Below are 22,473 nucleotides of genomic sequence, written 5' to 3'. Positions count from 1 at the left end.
AATCCATTTCATCTGTGACCACACCTCATAAACCATCATAATCGCACTGCTTTTATGCTGACCCAGGCAAGGCTCAGACCTCAGGAAGAATCACCATCGTGGTAAGGGACGGCCAGGCAGCTGCAGATGCTGGAGTCGCCATCCTGGTAGCTGTGGTGCTCACAGACACGGCCCGGCGCTGGTGCGAATGCATTGGATGACCTCGAAGGACACCATGATTCCCCGGCCAGCCTGAGCGCGGTCGGACTACATCTCCCAGCAGCCCCCGCGCTCCGCCGGAAGTTGGAGGGCGTCGGGCGCGCTCTGCCTTGTGGGAGCGTTGGCGGCGGCGGCAGTGGTCTTCATCATGGCGGCTTCCATCTCGGGCTACACGTTCAGTTCCGTCTGCTACTTCAGCGCCAACAGCAGCGCCGACCACGTAGGTGCCTGGTGCCGCCTCTTTGAGGCGCGGCGGCTCTGGGCCCGCAGGGCTCAGCCCGCTTAGGGGGGCCGGAGGCAGCGGCCCTCGCTGGGCTCTGAACAGCGGCCCTTCGCCCGCGGGGCGCGTTGAGCGGCCGCTGCGGCCCGGCTGAGGGGTGGGGGGGTGTCCGAGTGGGGGGGGGCTGCTCGGTGGGCCTCGTGCGTGGGGGCTGCGGGCACAGCGGTGTTTATCAGAGCCCAGGAGCGGTGTTCCCAAATCCCTCTGTTCCAGTCTCTGTAGATGAGAACTGTGCTTTCTGGACCGCCTGTGGAGTTCTTAGGGCTGCTCCCTGCCTGCTGTGTTCCTGTGGGGCTGGGACAGGAGGCAGTGCCTTTCTATCAAGTGTGTGCTTTCCTTGCAGGAGAGCAGTGTGAGGGAATAATGGCGTCATAAAATGGTTTTGGAAAGGACCTTTAAGATCATCCTGCTCCAACCCCCTCCTATAGGAAAGGTTGAGGGAACTGGGCTTTGTTCAGCTTGGAGAAGAGAAAGAAGGCTCTGGAGAGACCTCATTGTGGCCTTCCAGTAGTTGAAGGGAGCGTATAAACAGGAGGGAGAATAAGGGTGGACAGTGATAGGACAAGGGGGAATGGTTTTAAACTGAGACAGGGGAGGTTTAGGTTGGATATTAGGAGGAAGTTTTTCAGCCAGAGGGTGGTGAGGCAATGGAACAGGTTGCCCAAGGAGGCTGTGGATGCCCCATCCCTGCAGGCATTCAAGGCCAGGCTGGACGTGGCTCTGGGCAGCCTGGGCTGCTGGTTGGTGACCTGCACACAGCAGGGGGTTGGAACTGGATGAGCACTGTGGGCCTTTGCAACCCAGGCCATTCTGTGATTCTATAGGCAGGGACACCTATCTCTAAACCAGGTTGCTCTCAGCTCCATCCAGCCTGTCTTGAATGCTTCCAGGGAGGGTGCATTCACTTCACTAAAATGAGTGTTTTTGGTCATGAAATCCTCGTGTTGTAATGGGGTGGCTCATTACTACAGTGTTATTATTAGAGTATAAATACTGGTAAATGTAAGATTATACATGCAACAGCCCACGTGCTTATGTCAAACAATAGCTTTGTATTTAGCCTTCCATTTAATACTAAGAAAGTTACAATAAATTACTGTATGTTGTGGGATTTTTCTTTCTATTTTTAGTCTTTTGTTTGTTTCCCTTGAAATTGCAGGAAGGGTTTCTGCTAGGAGAGGTAAGACAAGAAGAGACCTTTAGCATCAGTGACTCCCAGATCAGCAACACAGAATTTCTACAGGTAATTGGTAAGTAACAGAGCTTTGAGAAATTCTAAGGGAAGCACTGTTAGGTTTTTCATTTCTCAATATAACAATGCAGTAAGAATTACTATTTCATGTTTGAGACCACCATTTTAAAGTTGTTATTAAACCACTGGCCATGTTATTTGTTTACAAGTCAGGTGTGAGGAAAGGAAAAGCTGTTTGTGAGACACAGGGCTCTTTATGCATCTCTTCTTGTGAAGAAGAGCTGGTGCTGTGGAGAGTTTCCCGTTTGCATGGTTGCCTAAATGCAGGGATGTGCTCAAAATAAAATGTATTGTTTACTTTACAAATACTGGAGGAGGGTAAACTTATAGTAGAGGGTTTGGATCAGTGGCTGGTAGATGGTAGCACTGTAAGGTGTTGTGGCATTATTTGGCAAGTGGTTTACTTCAGTGACAAAAGAGCTAGTCTGTACTGCTCATTTACTGTTATGAAAGCTGAATATCTGTTGGTTGAAGTCCTCACTGAGGAGCTATCACAGCTTTCCAACTCTACAGTTTACAGAAATCAGGGAGTCCCTAAGAGCAAATCTCTTAGTGTTAAAATACATCTGCATCAGTAAGAACCCAAATGTGCACATACTTGACTTTGTGGAATGGACTGTAGATAACTTTCCAGGATCTTTATAAAGCTTAGCTGTTACACAGACATCTTCCAGGCATCTTACAAAGGATATTTCCAGAGCTAATGCTCTGTGGAAGTGTGTGCCATATTATAGTGCATCTGAAGATACTTGCAACCTTGAGGTAGGGCTGGTTGTGTGCGTGTGGATCTGGAAAGTTAATTAGATTGCTGGTTTGGAAAAACAGGTGATAAATTGACTGTGTGACCTGTAGTAATCTGTGAGGTAAATCACAAAAAATAAAGGGATAGATCTTGTGTGTGCATAACGACACAAAGTATTGTAGCAAGGAAAGCAGCTGATGTCTGTCTGTTCAGACAAAACTCATTGTGGCTGCTCAGTGCAGTCTGGTCGGAGTTACTGGTGCAGTGCAGCAGTGTCACTAACCAGCTGCACCCTAGTCTGATTTCATAAACCAAGTGCTTTATGTCCTGGATACTTTTTGTTGACCAAATTCTCACTTCAGCCTTTATCTATCAGCCTTACAAGTTGACCAGAGAGTTTAGAAGTTGAAATGCAATTGATGGTTATGTTACAGTTCTTGTATGAACTTCAGTACTTCTGTGTCTGTTATCTCAAAGCTTAGTAGCACTGTGTGTGCGTTTAAAGTGTGCATGCAGTAAGGATGCTCTATGTATTTATGTGAAATAAGTCCATGTGTAAAACTCAGGTTTGGAATGATGACAGCTTCATGCATTTGTGTGGTGATGCAGTAACCCAAGAATCAAGGAATGTATTCTCAGCAGTCGTAGTCAATAGATTTGCTGGAAGGTGTTAATATGAGCTGGAATCATTACATTTGCTGGCCTTGTTTAGCAGATCATTCCCACGGATTCCTGCATGCCAGAATGAAAACGTGAGGCTGATACGGCTTTCTGTTTGGAGCTGTTTCAAAGTCGAACAGCAGCACAACAAATTCTTGCTGGTGATAGTGATGCCACTAACAGACACAGTGTGCCACTGGTGTTTGGAGCCTTGTTGGGATGCTGGCTGAATGTGCTGCGATGCCAGTGTGTGCAGTCTGTTGTCGTTGGGAGCTGTGGGCTGCCTGTGATTCTGCTGAGGTTGCCATCATGGCTGTCAGAGCGGCAGTGAGTCACGCAGGAAGGAAGGCTCTAAACAGAGATGTTGCTGAACACACTCCAGCAGCATTCAGATATAGGATGTGAAATGGTGTGGCCACGTGTGTTTGGTTTCAGACAAGAGTTGTGTGATAAAAGCATGATGATATGATGAAGTGACAGACTGTGTCTGAGGAGTCTGAGCAGAGGAGAACTGGACAGAAGTGCTGAATGCCCTGAAAAGGAAGTCGTGCTTGGTATGAGAGGAAGCTGAATGGTTTGGATTTTTGCTTCTTTCCCTCTCTGTGACTACTGACCTGCTACAGCCTTTGTTTAAATGAGCACCTTAGCATTTAGTAACCCGTAGTGAAAAATGTCTGTGCAACTTATTAAGACTTTATAATTCTGTGTGTAAAATGAAAATGCAGGTCATCATTAAGGAGTTTAACAGGAGCTGTTTAACACCTTTTTTCATAATAGGTTCTAGTTGTCTCACCAGGTTAAATATTCCCATGTCCAAAGTTTCAGTGATTTTTCTCCCCTATCCCTGTTCCTCAACACTGTTTGTTAAAACAGCAGTGAATATCAATGCAAGTAAAACATGAAAAATTTTTAAAGAGGGAATAATCATAAATGCCTTTGTGAAGAGGTCACAACTGTAAAATAACATACGTATATATGGCTACGTCTGTATATATCAGAGCTAGTGCGTGCCTTGTGTATTGCTCAAGTATTTTCCTCTGTGAGATGGAAGGTGAGAAAGAGAAGCTGCTTTCAGGGTATGATGCTGTGTCATCAAGAGTTGCTGAGACACAAAAGGACGCTGTGTGGTCTGATACAGAAGTTTATTTGCTCAGCAGACGTGATGTGGAAAGGTGATGCGAGATATGCCACTGTAACGCCTCTTTATCTTGAGCAGTTGGACATGTGTCTCTCTTTTTATTGCAGAAATCCACAACCATGAGCCATGTTCAAAACTCTTTAGGTAAGCTTTTTCTGTTTTCTTCTGGTGTGGGCTGTGAAATGCAGAACAAAATGGCTCACTGAAATGTAGCAGCATTTCAGCTGTGCCTCGCAACGTTTGTGGTGTTTCCTCACCTGGTGATGGTACAGAAATGCACGTAAATTGCATGTGCCATGGCCGTGGGAGTCTGTGTTCAGTTCTGGTACCTGCTGCCTTACCATGAAGTCTTAGTTTAGAAAGAGTGCTGAGGTAACCAGGCTTCTTTTTCTGCCTTTTCAAATTGCCACCTGTGCAGTGGAGGGGGATGCAAGCCAGATTAAGTCATATCACTGATAATTAAGGTGAATGTCAAAGCCAGTTTAATTTATCACAGTCCTAGACTAACTCTGCTTAGGCCTGCTGGGTAGCAGTACCTTATAAACCTGCTGGGTTAACAAGTTCTGTAGTTGTACTCATGTGCACTAATTACTGCAAGGCTTTCAGCTTGCTGTCCTTTTTGCCTTCTGATCTTCTGCGCTCCAGAATTAAAATTAAGTGTAGGTCTGATGTTCCCTTTAGCAGCTTTAATCTATTACGTGTAGCTTTTCTGTATAGTCTTCACTTGTTATACAGCCATGGCTTCTAAATTGCTCCCTAGAAATCTATTTTCAGAAGGAATTCCCAATTAATTTCTTCTTGTCTTTGTTTAGAGATTTCCAGCCCATTAAGATGCAGTACCTCAGATACTGTGACTGACATGAGTTACATTAGAGAGAAAAGCTGCAGTCTGTCATCTGCTATCTGATAATTACAGCTCCTATCCTAGGGATGTATAAGCTGGAGGCTCCACACACTGAAATAATGTCCCAGTGGCTGGTGGGCCCTTCCTGATTCCCTTTGGTGCTTCGTGCAGCACATCTCAAAACTGATCACGTTTACCATCTTTCCCCAGTCAAGAAATGTGTTGTTAGTCTCTGAGGTGATGAAAGAAGGGGAGGAAGTCTGCATTTCACTGCATGATTTCTGCACGTGAGCAAGGATGGATGTATTATCTTCAGAGCATAGGGGAGTCACACAAAGTTCAGGGCATCTTTATCAGCTGCTTAGCAAGATGCCAGTTGTTCCTTTAGTTGCAGCAGCTGCTGTGTGGGGGCATTCTGCCTTAACCTTTGGATTTAAATGCAGCCAGGCTAAGGAGTCCTGTGTCTCATCTGCTCTCTATTGCACTGCTGATGAACATCACAGGTTTGGCCCCAGTGCATTTAGCAAGGAGCAAGAACTGAATAAGAGATAATGGTTTGAAAAGACCTGATATCTTCATCTGTGCAGTTCTTAAGGTGTTCTGGGAAGTAGTGGTTGCTCATCCCATGGGAGAATTACAAGTTGTGAAGAAAGAATTGGATATTCAATCCTTACAAGAATATATGAAGGTTGTGAGAATGGATTGAAAAGATTATGCAGATACTGTATCTGAAATCAGTAATTGTAGCTTTAATATTCAAAGTAACTTGCATGTTAAGCCAGATCTTATTTCCACCCTTATTTACCAGCCAAGTACTGAGCTCAGGATTTTCTGTTTTGTTTTTTTTTTTCCCTACACAAACAAGAGTTGAGATCATAGACCTCTAAAACAGAGTGTTTTCCTGCACTGCTTTAGGTGTTAGTGATATCAGCTCTTGAAAGAGCCTGAGGACTTGGCAGGTAAGTCAAGGAGGAATCTATTCTCAAATGTTTTTGCTTCCGTTATGAAGTGTGATCCATTTGAATTTATAACCCTATCTGTCTGGATAGCTTTATAAATTCTTAAATATGTCTTGTCCTCAGAGTAACAACTCGCTAGGATTTGGGTCTCTGTTCTGTAAGCGGAGCCACGTGGAAAGACCAGAGTAGCAGAGATTGTTGCTGACCCCAGTGTAACTGTTCTGGCTTCAGGGGTCTGTTCATGTGAGCTTAATTGCAGGGCTGGAGCTCAGGCAAGTGATTTGTAGCTGCATGGCAGTTGGCCCTGCTTCCCTTACCTCTCTGGCAGGTAGGGCTCCCATCAGCAGAGCAGGGATTTGCAGAACGCTGGTCAAAATACAGTTCCACAGTCTGTTTCTGTGTGTGTCTTGTCTCTGTTGTAGAAACTGCCAGTGAAATACTGGTCATCAAACTAACGTGTGCAGTGAAAGCATCTGAGAACTACTAATTTCAGGCGTGTTATACTTTGTTACCAGTTGTTTAAAAGCAGGCTGTTTGCACCAGCTAGTCTTATACATCTCACCTCAGAGCCCTGCATCCTCCTCTGTGAGTGGCTGCTGCTGTATTTTGAGCTATGCAGTCACCCCAGGCTTCTGGTTTTCTATGCTAAGTAGCACTCAAGTTGTATCTCTTAAGTAGGTGGTGTGAATACTGACCTGTTGTGATAAGGGTAAAATTGCAGAGGTTGATTTCTCATTTATAGAATGCCATCTATTTGAAGAATATAAACTACTCTGTGTAAAGTGTGTGTAAACTAAGTGCCTACGTTTCTCTTTTCCTTTTTTGGTTCAAGCTTTTATGACTATGCAGGCAAAGTTAATGAGGAGAGTTTGGACAGGATTCTTAAGGATCGAAGAAAAGTAAGTTGTCTCTTTTCCTCCTGTCCTCGATGTAAGCACATAATCAGAATGGTTTTGAAAAGACAGCTGACTAGAAGAAATAGTTCCCTTTAACAGATCTGATCTGATGTCCTGAACAAGAGTCATCCTGTACACAACTCAGTGGGTTTGTGATACTGAGCTTAAACTGGGAGCAGTGTCTAAATTCCCTGAAGAAGAGTGAAGAATTGGAGTTCACATCTCCAGAAAGGAAGGGCTGGCATCGATGCACCGTCTGGTTTCGGAGCTGAATGTGCAGCATGACCATTGTGTGCTCCACTGCTGAAGCCAACCAAAAAATGTCTCTGGTCTGCAAATCTGTTCCAAAAAAGTTCATTTTAAAAGTCATGCTGTAGCCTTGTAAAAGCAATTGTTGCACTGCTGCTGTTGAACTGGAGATCTTGTCAGAAAGCAGTTGCATGCCTGCTGTTGTAGCTTTCTGTCATGTGGACATTGTTAGTTCATACAGGAGCTGGGCTCACAACATCTGGGTAGCAGTAGGGTTACTACAGGGTGGGGGTGACAGATGTAAGGCTTTGTTTTCTGTTATGCTTCTTGTTACAAACTGGTGTTATCCCAGCTGCTGCAGGTTGCATCCCAGTGATCACAGAGCTAATGGTGAAGGCTGATGTGTTGGGCTTCTGGGATCTGCTCTGCTTCTCAGCAAGGGTGAAGTTATCATCATTAAACTGCAGTCTTTATTTTCTGATCACCTTGCCAACCTGATCTGCCAACCTGTGCTTACAGGCAGTTCTGCTGAGGAAGGATCTTTAGGAAAGCAAGTCCCAAATCTGTGCAACGACTGCAGACTAAATCATTGTGATGGTTTTTAGCTTCCAGCCAATGCTGTCAGAATAAACTCTTGTGTGTGTGCTTATGTGTTAACTTAAACACACACAAAGAACATATGTGGTTACATACATGTGATTAAAGTCCTATAGATTTGATGACATTAATTGTTGTAGTGTCAAAAAAGAAAAGCAGCAGTGCTGTCCTGGAACTAAGCTAGTCTTGTTCTATGCTGCTAACAAAGTAACTTCCTACATCAGACTGTGTAATGTTGCTGTAGATTTTACTGTAAGGAGCTAAAAACGATGCTTAATTATGACAGTGAGTGTCATATTGTTAGATACATCAGTTCTGCTCTGTTCCAATAAATGTACACAATCTTAATGTGTCACTGTGTGATAGTGCCTCTTCTTGGGGTTGTTAATGATGCATCCTTTGTCATTATTGTCTTAATTTAATTGCCCATTTACACTAAATAATTTTAATACACTGTGTTCAAAATAATCATTGAATTATGATATCTGCTGTGCATATGAGCCTTATCACAATTAAATACACAACTTTATGGCAGTGTACAGCAGATTAGTCCCATACGTCTCAATGCAGGCGAAGCATTTGCACATATGTCTGCATAGCACTGGAAATGTCTTGCAAATCAATCCAAGTGAACAGGCAGTCAAAATGTTCAGGCTAAAAAAAAAAATATGAGTACATCTGCTGTGTTTGAAAACTGCTCAGGTCTGATAATTTGAAGGTGCTCCAAGATTTGTTGTTAGAAGGCACTGAATTGGTACTGAAAGTGGGCTCCTCATGGCACTGAGGGCATGTGAGCGTTTGTAGCAGGCTGAGCACTGAATAGTTGTGTGCAGCAGGATGTGTCCATTTCTGGGACCATCTCATGGGTGCAGAGCTCTGGTAATTCAGTCAGGCAAAGCTGTTGCAAGAACTGGCTAATTAAAATATCAAGGTTAGGGCAACCTTAAGATCAGTCAATATGTCTGCATCTCTCAATTAATGCTTCTTTGTGATGCATTTGATTACAGAACGTGATTGGATGGTACAGATTTAGGAGAAACACTCAGCAGCAAATGTCCTACAGAGAGCACATCATCCATAAACAGCTGACCCACATTCTTGGAGTGCCTGATCTCGTCTTCCTTCTCTTCAGCTTCATTTCCACTGCAAATAACTCAACGCACGCTTTGGAATACGTGCTTTTTAGACCAAACCGAAGGTAAGCTGTCTCCACATATGAGCCAGCCCTTGGTTTTTGTTCTGTTCCTTATTGCTGTTCAGAGCAGTTTACAGTACAAAGAGGTTGGCACAATTACACAGAGGGTTTTCTGTTTGTCGAGGGTTACCTTGGTGTACAGTGGTTAGTGATGATGGCTTTTCACCCACCACCACCCTGTGCAAGTAACTGAGTGATGAGTCAGCCTTGGGGTGAGGGAGAGTTCTCAGTTATTGAATACTCACACCATAAACCCAGTGCATTTGAAGAGACACGGGGTGTTGGTGCCATATTCCTTGTAAAGGACATGAATGCAGGTTCACCCTCCTGTCTCTGGCACAGTGGCTGTTAGAGGTCCATCTCCAGGGGATTTTTGATCATGCATTTAAACACAGCCTCTGTTATTTAGCAGTTTTAATAATAAACTGAAAAATAATAATAATAAACTAAAATAATAAACTAAAATAAACTAAAAAGCTTGGAAATGGGACAAGGTGTGAGCATCAAAGAGGTGGAATAGCGTCAAGACTGTTGTAAATAATTTCTTGAGCAGTAATTAAGAACTCTTTCTGAACTTTCTCTACAGGTATAATCAAAGGGTGTCCCTTGCTATTCCTAATCTAGGCAATACTAGTCAACAGGAGTACAAAGTGTCTTCAGTGCCAAATACTTCTCAGAATTATGCCAAAGTTATTAAGGAATACGGGTAAGGTGATACCAAGCTGCCTTCTGTCCCTTCCCCAAAATAGTGAGGATATGCACTTGAAGCTGCAAAAAAAACCAGTTCTGGAAGAGAATGAGCAGTTGGTTCCTACTGTGCTTTTTCTGCTTAGAATGAAATCTTTGACAGGAACAGTTGTAACTCAATGTGCTCAGTAGAAAAGCAGACTTGCTATGGGCAGTCAGTGCTGTGGGCCTTCTGGCTGGAGGATTATTGTGTTATTCATTTTTTTCTCAAGCAGTTCTCTATGCAGGCTTGTTTTAAAGCCAGAACACCGATTGGGAGTGTTTGGAGCTTTTGTTATTGCTGGTTTTAGTGATTTTATATAAATTGTTTTAATACAAAATAGCTCTTGGGACTGCTGACAGTCATGCAAGTTTTCTGTGTATGTTTGATCTGAATAAACAGGGGGCTTCGTTGTTCCAGAAGGAGCCTTGATATCAAATGTTCTGCTGTTCGAACTTTGGTTCTTCAGAGCTTAGTACTTTTTTGACCAGTATGAAAGAAAATACCTTTTAGAAATACAGCAACTGACTGCTTGAAGCAACTCGGGGAGCGTGAGGTAGGAACTTGTGTTGTGTTCTTTGACTGATGAGCTCTGCTTCTTTCTGTAGTACTGATTTCTTTGACAAAGATGGAGTGATGAAGGACATCAGGGCCATCTATCAGGTTTATAACGCGCTTCAGGAGAAAGTGCAGGTAACTCCCTTTCCTGTTGGTCAGTGTGTGGGTGGCATCTTTTCTTCATCCTTTAATCAAAGCAAGAGCGCAGGAGTTATTTAGAGCTCACAGATGATTTCTCATAAACCGTGCAAAGATGTTTGACTTCAATAGTGGGCCGTGGCAGTGACCTCTGAAAAATGATTTATACGAATGCCATTGATTCTCTGGCTTTTGCAAGTAAATGAGACTTGTTGCTCAGAGATTTCTGGGAGATGAGAGCTATTTTTAAGAGTGCATCTTGAAGAAAAGCTTTCCCCAAGGCTGTGGGGATTTGCCTTTGTGAGGTTCAAAATGATTCCTGGCTCTTGGTTTGTAGTGTGCGGCACAGAGCTCCATCTGCTAGTTAAAACTTGTGAATGTTTTGTGTAGAGCTCGAGTGCATCCTGCTCCGAATGCAGCAGTGCATCTGAAAGCTCCTCGTGTATCAAACCTGCTGGATGCAAGCTTGTCAGCTCACAGCCTGCAGCTGTGCTGCCTCAGGACTGCACGCATCTGCTCATTGCCATGGAGTCACAGTTAATTTCCAGGCTTTCCCTTCACATCTGCCCTGTAATATCATCAGGGAGTGCTCCTTCTGCCTGTTCAAAGCATGGCTTGCTTGTATTTTACCATGCCCCTCCTGCTGCTGTGCGTCGTTACAGAGCTGAGGGATAACTTGGCTGTTAGCTGACTTGAGGAACTTGGACCTTTCAAGTAGGTGTTTCACAGAGAGCCTTACAAGTTCTCTGCTAAAGCAGCTGAGGTGTCTGTGTTTGCATTATTCACCCATTAGTTTTGTGTGTGGTGGCTTTTTTGGGCTGTGGTCTTCAAGAATGAGCTGCACTGTAGGCAGAGCTCATGTTCTCAACTCCAGCTGGAGGTAAGATCACTGGTTGTGACCCTTTGAAGAAGCAACATATTGCTAATGACCTGCTGTTCAAGATTCATCTTTGGTTTTAGAGTTGTGGGCTCTCAACGCTGGCTGTGTTTACTGATGATGAGCAGTATTTATTGTCTGAAGCTGTGAACAAAGTCCACTGTAACATGTTTGGATTAGAAAGGAGACCCATGTTATGCACTGTTCATAAATGAAGGGCTACCTAAAATTTCCCATTCGTTTCTTAACCAGCATAGGGAAACGTTGCTGAAAATCACTGGGCTTTGCTTATTTCAGTGTTATCAGCTGGGAGATGAGCTCAGGGCACTTGTTTGTTGACACAGCTGCTTCACACTCTGGTTTAAATTTGGCCTGCTATGAAAAGCATGCACCTTCATGCTAGGTTTTGTAATCATGCTGCCATAGTATCGTTATCATGCTGATGGCAGTGCCTTAAGGTGACTGGGGACTCTTTGGGTTCCAACAGGAAAAAAACAAGTCTTTTTCACCAAGTGGGGAAGACTATCTTTGGTTCTTATTATGGCCATCTTCCTGGTACTGAGGAATGACTTAGGGGTGCTTTTCTCCCCGTGCAGAGTTGTGAATTCACAACAGCCAGTGGAAAAGTGCTGTGAAATAGCAAATTCCTGCCCTTAGCTTTGTGTTTTAATGGCTTCTGCTGTGGCATTGGCTTTATTAATGTTGCTCTGGGGATCTTTCCTGTACTTGTTGCAAAGTCTGAGCATATCTGATGTTTTCCTCCTAGGCAGTATGTATAGATGTAGAAAAAAGTGAACGTGTGGTTGAATCTTTTCAAGCCGATGTGAACAAGTTAAAAAGGCAAATTGCACAAAGGAAAAACGAGAAAGAGCAAAAAATAAGTAAGTACCTCCTAATTCCTTTGTTTCAGGACAAGATACTGTAAAGGCAGAGTGCTTTGTGGAATTGTTGTCAGTTGCATTCCTGATGGCTCATAGCAAAAGGAAAAAATATTCCACAGGGCTGGATGGTACCTGACTTTGGAAGTGTGTGCTGCAAGGGTTGCTGTAGGAGTCAACCCTGGAAATAAGGGGGGAGGTGGGGCTGTAGGGGAGGAGTGGGAAAGTTAGTTCTGGAAGTAACAGAGGAAAAGATCAGAGGTAGGAAAAGAAAAAAGAGTGAAGCCAGGAGTAGGAAAAGCCCATCTAGGCACTGGAGAGATTCCTTTTGAAACAGAGGCAGAGAATGGGCAAATGGGAAGGAATATTGAAAAACAATCTTAAAAGCAACCTGTATATTTTAGCAAACACTTCCTGTCTTCCCATGTTTTGGAATACTCAATTTCTGTTTTTTTATTGGTTTTGTATCTGTATCTCAGACATCTGTATCTGTCTGAGGTTGAAAGATGGCTTGTGCTGGTTGATAACCTGTGCAACGGGCCGCTCTGTTGCTCTGATGGGATGCTTTTTTCTCCAGTGAGCTGCTGTTACCACGTTAGTAGTTCAGATCAAACTTGAGCCTTCAGTGAGGTTCCTCCTTCCCTGAACCTCGCAGGTGAGGTGAAGAATCAGTCACAGCCTATCTGCAAGGCATAAGCAGCATGAGTCACTGTTGCTTCCTGCTTGGCTGGTGATGAAACAGGCAGGGATCTGCTGCCTCACCAGCGAGAGGCAGAGCTGGTTCTGTAGTGAGGCTGGAGCTGATCTCAGCCCATATGGCAGAAGCTGGGAGCGGAGGAGGAAGAGCAGTCAGTGTGAGTCTCCAGATACTACCAGAGAGATGGAAGTGCTGGACTGAGAACTGATGCCAGAGGGAGCTGAAACAAGAAAACACGCAGCTTGTATCTCTAATATATTTAGATGCAAGTAGCTAAATAGTGAAGCTGGCCTTCTGTTCTCGCACTGTCTCAATATTGGGAGAATTTCCTTGGTTTTAGTGAGTGAGTTGTTCCAGCTAATCAGTCTCTGGGCTGGAAGATAAGGGAGCATCTGATGCAGATTCCTGTGGTGGCATCGTGTGAAAGCCCGCTTTTCTTGAGAATGTTTGGGTGATGGGTTGTGGCTCTAACACTGGAGCACAGAGTCAGCTGAGGCTTTGTGGCAGATCACTGAAATGATTTTGTTGGTGTTCTGGGGTGCAGGCTGCGCACTTCCCAGATGCCAGGAAGCCCCCCATCACAGTTCTCATATTGCAGACTGAAACTGCATTCTGTTATTTAGCTCCTTCCTCTGATGCTTGAGGGAAATGTGCCCTTTTGTTTAGGTAAGAGAGAGTGGCTGGCTTGATTATAGAAACTATTCAGCTTTGATTTTTGCATTTTCCAGAAGCAAGGTGTGTGCTCGGTTGAGCTGATAGCACTCAGTCTAGCACTTAGCTGCAAGGCAGCCTTAAATACACGAGTGTCAGTTCTGACAGATGGTTGGAGGTGAATAACCAGTTAGAAACCAGTCAAACCTCAGTCTGTCCCAGCACTGAAGTGTTACTGCACAGCATTTCTCCTCGTGTGTAATGTACGATACGATCAACTTAAGCTGCCTTCTAATTAACTTTCCATAATACCCTCCTTGTGTGTCTGAAGGCTTAAGCAGTTTCCTCGGTCTTGTCTAATGATCCCAGTTATTTCAGTCTGTCCTCTTAGGCCGTGTCTGTCTGTTCTGCAGGATTTCTCCAATGGTTCCATGTTTCTCACCCTGCAGTGCCTAAAATGAACTGCAGCATCCCAGTTGTGTCATTGCACACAACACACGTGTGATGCCTGTTCCATCAGCAGCAAGCCTCAGTTTCTTTTCTGCAGAAGGGTGCAGCTGTCCCTTATTGTGCAGTTTGTGCAGCTTGTCATTCCTATGTGTGTCTTCCATAAATTGTTTTCCTAATCACCTCATTTGTTAGGATCACTTTGAAATTCCTTTTCTGATACTCTGTTATGCTGGTGGCTATTAGTAGCATAGCACCATCTGTAATCTTAATAAGCACGTGCTGATTACATTCCATCATCAAGGTTGGAATGCAAGTACTGCTCATGCTACTCACTGTTCACTATGAAAAGCTGAGTCTGTGAAATCCTTGAAGGCAAGGCATATCTGTGGCTTTTGGCCTTGTTTTGACTATGAAAGGCACACAAAATGAAGAGTCACAGGCACAGCGAGCCTCAGCATGGCTGCTTTGTGATGTAGAGGTCAGAAAACAGAAGGAAAAGCATCAAGTCATGGAAACTTCATGCAGCTGTTTGTAGGGATCTTAATGTGAGCAGGGTAAGGGTTGGGTGGACGTGGCTGTAGGTTGGTGGCTTTGCAGCGCACTTTAGGAAAGCATTAAGTGCACCGTCTTTGCTTTGTTTCTTCTAGGATTGCAGCAAGCAATTTTAAGTAGGCAAATGCCAGCAGATAACTTGGAACCGATGTTTGTTCCACGAATGTCCTACACTGGATTTGCAGTGGAAGGCTGCACGCTTGAAGATTCGGACGTCTCCGATCCTCCGCCTCCGTATTCGGATTTCAGTGCAGCCAGTCAAGAAAGTACTGTGGGTCACAGCCTCCTGGAAAGCAGCGTTTTTATGCCTCGACCCCAAGCAGTGGGGTCTTCTGGTTACGTTTCGACAAACACGGGGTTGAAATATGCTGGTAATGGAGCATCCGCGCCATCCTCCCAAGGAGCGGCCGGTGACAGCGTTGACGAATCAGAAGACAGTGACTACGAGAACTTGCTTGAACCTACAGAGTCCTCTGACAGTGAATACTCACAGACGAGGGATTCACGGCCTCCAGCACATCCCGATGGTGACTCCAGGAACACTCAAACTTCTCAGATTTGATAGGGGGGAAAAAAAACAAAACAAAAAGGATGTGACACTGTTTTTCATCGTCGTTACAGAGAGACTTTGGGGATTAAACCTGGAGGAGATGAACTACACAGGATTACTGTGCACACGATGTAGAAGACTTGCACTAGATGGTTGATTCACCTCGTGATACATTTTGCAAGTTTTGTAATGGAATCATTAGGATAATCAAGTTGTACTAATACTGATGAGGTTCATGGATGTACTGGTAAACTTAGGCAAAATGAAATTTATAGAAATCCTGTAGCTTTTGTTGCCGTATTTTCTTTAAGACAATAAATTGGGTTGTAGTAACTAAGCACAGTTAGTCTACAAGTAACGTTCTCAAATCAAAACTTACCTCTTGCACTATCATGCCTTGAATTTTAATTTCTGAAAGGGAAAACAAATTGTGTCGGCCGCCTTCAAAATAGCTTTCTGTGATAAGCCAAATTGGCCTTTGCAAGCAGAGAGATGTTGGGAATTGGGAGAAGCCTGACTGGAGCAGATGTAGTCTACCTTCTATGGCATGCTCTTCTAACAGAGAAGGGGTTCGTTTCAACATTTTTCCTAGCAGAATGTGTCTATCACTTACAGTGTCGGTTGCCTTCTTTTCTGTAAAGGGTGTCGGGGGGGTGGGATGGCTGAGAAATCACCCGAATGAATGTCATAAATGTTACTCTTCTGGTTTTGCTGGGTTTACAACGACTGTATGCCACACTAGCCTCATTTATTGTCTCGTTTGTTATTTTAGTATGAATGCAAAGTGCACATACAGGAGCAAATGACTGACAGAAGTGGTAAATTCCATCGTGGTTGGACTTTGGAGTCTGCAAATTGCAAACAGCAGAGACTGCTTCTTGCGTTTTATTTGCATCTGAATATTGGATTGACGCCTCCGGATGAGTTATTTTATGTAATAAATAGGGGATGGGGTGGGAGGAGATCGTTTGGAGAGTCCCCTGGGTTTATTACCTCTTTTCCTCTGGATGAAATGTGTAAATGATTATTTTAATTTGAACTGCAGCTCATCAGAAAATTGCCATTTGGGATAAATGAAGTGTGGTGTATTTAGAGAATTTCATGTTTGGATGCACTTATTTTTATTTAATTACTGCTTGTATACTAACGTTGCCCAAAACATGTGAAATTATGCCACTGAAATGTTGTGTATTATTGGATTTAATCCCTGATCTGTAAATGAGAAAACACACAGTTTACGATGAGGGCATCGTAAGCATTTGTCGTGTTGAGGTGTGAGCAACCACTTGTGGTTTATACCCTGGTGAACAAAGCAGTCACACCAAAGGTGGGAATGCATCAGATTTGCAAAAGACTGAGACTTCAGCACTTCAGTGTTGTGTGTGTGGGAAGAGCTCTGCTCGTTCGCCTCTCTTTACCTGTACTGAATTGAGCAAAAGGAGATGTGAAAAGTGCCACTCTTCTGTGGAGTGCTTCCACCCTTCAGCATCTCGTGGGCTGGTTTAACTATTTTACACGATTCTCGTTAGCCTTAAGCTGTTGCATTTTGTCTTTGGGATTTGCAGTCCATTGAACAGAACTGGTTCTGGGTGCGTTGCTGCTGTCGGTGAGCGCCTGCAGCTCGGCTGTCCGTGCGCGTTGAGATGGGAATTGACAAGATGGCAACTCTGGTTTTATTTTTATTCCGCACAGAAACCTGCAAAATGTACATCTCTGACAAAGCAGTTAAATGTGACAATAAAATCTTATTTAATCCTGTAATTTATATTTTAATATCTGTCAGATTCTGTGTCGATGAGTGACCTTAGCGGAGTACAGAAGTGCAGCTGGAGATGGATGACTTGCCACAGCTGGGTGCTTGTAGAGGTGGGTTGGGCAGAAGGGAGATGAGGCAGTGCCATGTTTGTGTGGTACAGGGGTGTGTGAGTGCTGGGACATTCCAAGGATTAAGTAGCCCCAGTTGTGCATGTCTCTGGGAGGAGGGAAGGTTATGGTTGGATACCAGAAGGAAGTTCTTTACAGAGAGAGCAATGAGGTGCTGGAACAGCTGCAGAGGGGCTGTGGATGCCCCGTCCATCCCTGGAGGTGTTCAGGACCATGTTAGATGAAGCCCTGAGCAGCCTGGGCTGGTATTAAATGTGGAGGTTGGTGGCCCTGCATGCAGCAGTGGGGTTGGATCTTGATGGTCTTTGGGGTCCCTTCCAACCTAAGCTATTCTGTGATGGAGGTGACTGGAGGTGGAATGCTGAGTCTCAGGAGTGAGTGCACGTACGAAAAGAAAAACCAGTGGAAGACCTGCAGTGAGGTCTGATGATTAACAAACAGGTAGGCAGAAGAAGAGAAGATGCTGGAAAGGTCTGCTGCTTAGTTCTAAGGCCCGTAGTTTGTTTGGCACAAGGAAATGTTTCCCTGTTCTACCATAGTGAGAAACCTAGGATTGCTGTTCCTTTTAACTCCAAACTTTTTGTTTTCCTGATTCTTTGTAGGCAGAAGAACAGGACTGGAGAATCATAGAATCGTTAACGTTGGAAAAGACCTCTTGGATCCCCAATCCCAGCCCACCCCCACCACGCCCTCATCCCTCAGTGCCACATCCCCATGGCTCTGGAACACCTCCAGGGACAGTGACCCTGGATTTCCTCCTCTGGAAGGGTAAGGACGCACTGAAGGGTGCTGTGGGAGGTGGATATCTGCATGGCTGTAGTGTCACAACTGCACGTGCGAGTGGTCTCTGCACACAGGTGGGAATATTCAGAGCATGGAAAGTGTCCTTTGTGTCCTGCAGCCAGGAAGACTTCTGGCTGTTCTAATCTTAGCTCCTGCCTCTAATTGCCAAGCGCCCAGTGGTAAATCCCCAAACAGCCACGAGATAATCTGAGCAGCCAGCCATCCTCGGTGTCCTCCATCACCATGGCCCACCCGTGTCCTTGCAGCAGCACGGTGACAGATCCACCTCCTGCCCTCTAATCCCACCCAAAGTGCTGATGACGGGAGCGAGGGAGGTGCCGGCTCTCCATTAAGCCCCTAATCGTGGTGCCCACTGGGATCAGGGCTGTTAGTGCTGGAATTAGGGCTGCTATTTTAGCAGCAAGTTTTCATCCACTCCTGCTCCATCCCTGGGCGCTCAGGGTGATCTGCTCACTGCAGTGCTTCCTTCACTCACTCCTGCAAGAAATTTCCTCCTCCAGCTGGGCCTGTCCCCAGGAGATGGATTGGGCACGCTGTGATCAGTGCATAAAGCCCAGCATCATTACTCAGAATCCTCAACGCTGGAAAAGATCTCTCAGATCTCCGCTGCCCACATCCCTCAGTGCCACATCCCTGTGGTTCTTGAGCACCTTTGGGGATGGTGACCCCACCACTCCCTGGCAGCTGTGCCACTGCATCGCCGCTCTTTTGGAGAAGAAATATTTCCTGATTCCCAACCTGAATGTCCCCTGGTGCTCTATTCATTTATCAGTGCTTGCAGTTCAAAGCAGCTGCAGCCCTACAAAATATTGAGCAGTTCTGTTTGCTTGACTTGTCCTCGTTTTGAAGAGCTGAAGATCTGCTGTTCTTCACGGGACCTTGGACTGTTCTGTCAGCTGCTCTCTTTGTGATGCACCTAATAAGGCTTGGGAGCTCCTCAATGCTGACATGACAGGTAACAGCACAGCAGCAGGGCGAATGAAGAGAGCTGAGTTTCAGGCTGTTCCTCACTGCTGTGTATTGCACGCCCAAATGGGGCTGCTGCAGCCTCAGTGTGCTCTGAAGGGAAGCCCTAAGGAGCTGCTGAATGGAACCAAGTGTGTTTCCTAAGCTTAGCCTAATCCTTTCTTAAGCTTTATTAATGTCAAGTTACATTCAAGGCTGTTTATTTTTATTCCCTCTTAAGCTTTATTCCTTACTCATTTGAGAGAGAGGGTGTGTGTGTTCTGAATGCGTGAAGGAAAGGTGCTGTTTTAACTTTGGGGTTCTGGGGAATAATGAGTGATGCAGAGTGGAATCATCGCTGCTGAGCTGTGCCCAGGCCAGCTCCTCGCCTTTGGCACACGACCAGCTAATGATGCAATGTGTTTGTAGGACTTCTGGTCCATGTAATTACAGTAATGGATTGGTTTTGTAGGTGGAGCTGATCTCTGTATACTGCACTCGTGTCTTTAGCTGTCTTGGGGATGGGTCACCAGTGTCTGTTACAGCTGCTGGGCGCTGCGATTTTAAAGCATTGTGAATGAAAGACTGAAGTGATGGAATTATCTGCTTGGGTCCAAAGTGCCAGCCAGGCTCTGGCTGAATGGGGACCAAAAATTTGAGTTTCTTGATGAACAACGTATTGAAGTTGCCAAATGTGAGGTGAGGCTGCCCAGGGAGGTGCTGGGGTCACTGCCTCTGGAGAACTGTGGGGATGTGGCACTGAGGGATGTGGTTAGTGGGGATGGGTTGGGGTTGCACTTGGTGGTCTTAGAGGTCTTTTCCAACCATAATGATTCTGTGGCTCAGTGCTTCACTCATCTGTTAGAGAGCTTCTATGCACAAGGCTTTACATTCATCCTCTGTGCTTCTTCATCTTGCTTGAGCACGAGATGCCCAGCGTCCTTGCTGCAATGCTCAGGCTCCTTTCTCTCTGCCCATATCACAGCTGTAGTCCACGTTGGCTAAAGACTCACAGATGGGTGGGGAGCAGCTGCCAGGGCTTCACTTCGAGGCCTCGGAAACCATCCAAGGGATCTGGATGGTGAAGGGAGATGAAGTTTCCAAGCCTCAGCCACATTTGTTCATTGGGTGCAATACCATCTCGTGGAGGTGGTTCAGGGGCAGCCCAGCCCTGAGCTGGCAGAAGGTGCTGCTCTGCCTTACAGCTTCTTTCTGTTTCCTTTCTTTTTTTTCCTTCTTTTTATCAACGATCAGTTTGGATACCATGAATAATTCTCAGCTGTGACTGCACTGTCATCACATGGGGAATCATAACCAAAACATCTCCAACATGAATGCACTGTGCTCTCCCCTTCCCCAGATACGCTTTGCAGACTGAGACCCACTATTGTTCCAGGGCTCCCTTTGCTGCAGGTATCTCAGCTCCTCTTTCTTTGCTCACAGGTAAAAAAGACACCGACTCAAACCTTTCAGTGCTGTCATTTCAGGAAACAGCTCCACAACAACAACAAATGGTTTTCGAAGGAAGGCAAGAGATCCCACAGCTTCCAGGTGTTCACCCAAGTGAAGCTCAGCACAATTTCTTTGTTGATGCTGGAAGAAGAGCTTGGCGTGCCTGTGGCCCCACTGGCCCCTGCCTTGGAGTTGGTGGTGTGTTGGTTGGACCTCGAGGAGAATCGAGCAGTGGTTGGGAAGGGCTCGTGCTGACAGGCTGTGCTGCAGCCAGGTTTGTGGCTGGCATAGGTACATCCATGGTCGAGAAGTGGAACTATCTCTGGGGAGGACTGACCAGTAGAAATGGAGGAAGGATGTATTAATTTTAGTCGTACAGCTCTTTGAAAATGTGATTAATGGCATTTGTTCACTAAAACACTCATCTGGAGCTTCTGCATTTTAATTAAGGCTTTACCCAGTGAAACCATTTGGTGGCAGGTCTGTTCTCTGACCATGGGATCCATTGAGCGCACGGAGGATGAAGACACAGAGGAGGGCTGATGGCCACTGCTGGGAGAAGGTGAGGTCCTACCATCGCTTTGCTCCTGTGGGTGCAAAGCGTTTGTCTGCAGAACACGACGGGGCACTGCTGACTGCATTGCTTGGAGGGAGGGTGAGCTGGTCCATACCCTACCAAAGTCAGGGATGTGGCTTACGTGGAACCCCAGATAGGCTCAGCATGCAAGCATCTTGAAAGGGGGTGCATTAACCCTTGTATGTTCCACGGTGTGCCTGGTGGAAAGCAGAAGGAAGAGAGGTGAGGGTAGAGCCACAGGCAGCAGGATCAGGGCTGGGAAGAAAGGGGACCTCCAGGCAGTGCCGTGCTCAGGTTTATCATGGCCAGAGCACCCTGATGTGGTGTGGGATGGGGACGTGTCCACCGCCCGCTGCTGCTGGGGTTCACAATGGGATCTGTGAAAGCCATCGATTGCAATTCTACTGGCGGTATCACTCTAGAGAGCAATGCCTTTTCAATCCAAAGGGACCCCTTCCTGGTGTGTTTCCAGGTTAGTCAACAATTCTTCATGAAAAAAGGAATCAGCAAGAGCCATCTGACTGTTTTAATAGTATCATCTCCCACTTGGAAATCATCCGCATCCCTTCTCTTTCCCAGAGAAAAATAATTAGAGTCAGAGCTCGTTTTGCATAGTGATGCATGGGGTTTTTTTTAATGTTAACTGTGAAAATGGTAAAAAAAAAAAAAAAAAAAAAAAAAAAAAAAAAAGGCAAAAAAAAAATCACTGTGAAGACATCATAACACGCTTATTTTCCTCCCAAATGGGACCACCATGGCTATGAGACACCCTGTGCTTTGCATGAGGATTAATATTTTAAAGCTGGTTGGGGTTAAAAGGCGCCACGTGGATCTGAGCTGTGCTGCCAGAGGTTAGCAGAAGCTTTAGGATGAGGACGGGATAATGGCTCTGTTAAAAATAATAATGATTTATTCTTTTCCAATCCAATTATTGCCCGGAAAAGCAGCGAGCAACTCAGCATCATGGCCTCACAGCTGAGTGCCATGCACACCAGGCTCTCTCCCCCTGGCACAGTGAGGGTTGCAGTGACTGACCAGCAGGTTTGCTTCAGCACTCTGCTCCCCACGTTCTGCCGTTCCAGGTCTTGCCTTGCAAAGCCAGCTCTGTATGGAAGAAAGCAGTGGGATGAGAGAGGAACCCCCCAGAACACACAGCATCGCAATCCCTGCTTATTTACAGCTCTACAAGGAGTTTCCACTGGATTCCTCACCCATGTACAGAAAAGAGGGGTAAATTCCTCCTCATGAAGTATTTATTATTTTAGGTTGTGGTCACTACAAACTCTTTACCCATATTTTTTAATGAGTTTTGACTCTCCTGAGTTGCAGTTCTGTATTTTTCCCCTTGCACTGTGCTGGCTTTTCCTGTAACTTGGGCTACATGTGATTTATTTAATCTCTCTCCACAGAGAGCAGAGAATTAGATTAAAGAGACAAATTAATAAACCGTGGTAGCTGTGAAACCTCATACTTTTTACTTACCAAGAGAAGTACATCATCCTAAACTCAGAAGTCAGAGCAGGATGATCAACAAGCTCCATCACCAGGAGATGGGTCCCTGCATTGTTGTCCACCTGGGACACTTGGGCCAAGCTCATGCTCTAAGACAGAGATGGAGGCTGTGCATCCAGTATTGATCTTTGCTTAATAAATTGAATTAAACAACGTGAGCAGCGAGCAGCTGGCAGTGCAGCTCGAGCTCTTGGTAGCACCATCAGCTTCG

At 45.3% G+C, this 22,473-nt stretch overlaps 1 protein-coding gene and 1 long non-coding RNA gene across 2 annotated transcripts; both read left to right on the top strand.

Moving 5' to 3' along the window:
* The first annotated feature begins 290 nt into the window (after positions 1–290).
* On the top strand, positions 291–16,849 carry ABRAXAS2 (abraxas 2, BRISC complex subunit). Its single transcript, XM_052676859.1, has 9 exons — positions 291–418; positions 1,638–1,728; positions 4,378–4,414; positions 6,906–6,972; positions 8,823–9,013; positions 9,597–9,716; positions 10,346–10,430; positions 12,077–12,191; positions 14,634–16,849. The coding sequence occupies exons 1-9, from the start codon at positions 347–349 to the stop codon at positions 15,098–15,100; spliced, it is 1,245 nt and encodes a 414-aa protein (XP_052532819.1). The 5' UTR covers positions 291–346; the 3' UTR covers positions 15,101–16,849.
* A 746-nt stretch (positions 16,850–17,595) lies between these two features.
* On the top strand, positions 17,596–22,196 carry LOC128077550 (uncharacterized). Its single transcript, XR_008205050.1, has 2 exons — positions 17,596–20,735; positions 21,833–22,196. It is a non-coding gene; the product is annotated as an uncharacterized LOC128077550 (long non-coding RNA).
* The last annotated feature ends 277 nt before the right edge of the window (positions 22,197–22,473 follow it).

This window comes from Tympanuchus pallidicinctus, unplaced genomic scaffold (genome assembly GCF_026119805.1).
Source record: "Tympanuchus pallidicinctus isolate F22 unplaced genomic scaffold, pur_lepc_1.0 scaffold16, whole genome shotgun sequence".
Classification (NCBI taxonomy): domain Eukaryota; kingdom Metazoa; phylum Chordata; class Aves; order Galliformes; family Phasianidae; genus Tympanuchus; species Tympanuchus pallidicinctus.
Note: the sequence above shows the minus strand (reverse complement) of the source record. Positions and strands in the feature narration are given on the sequence as shown.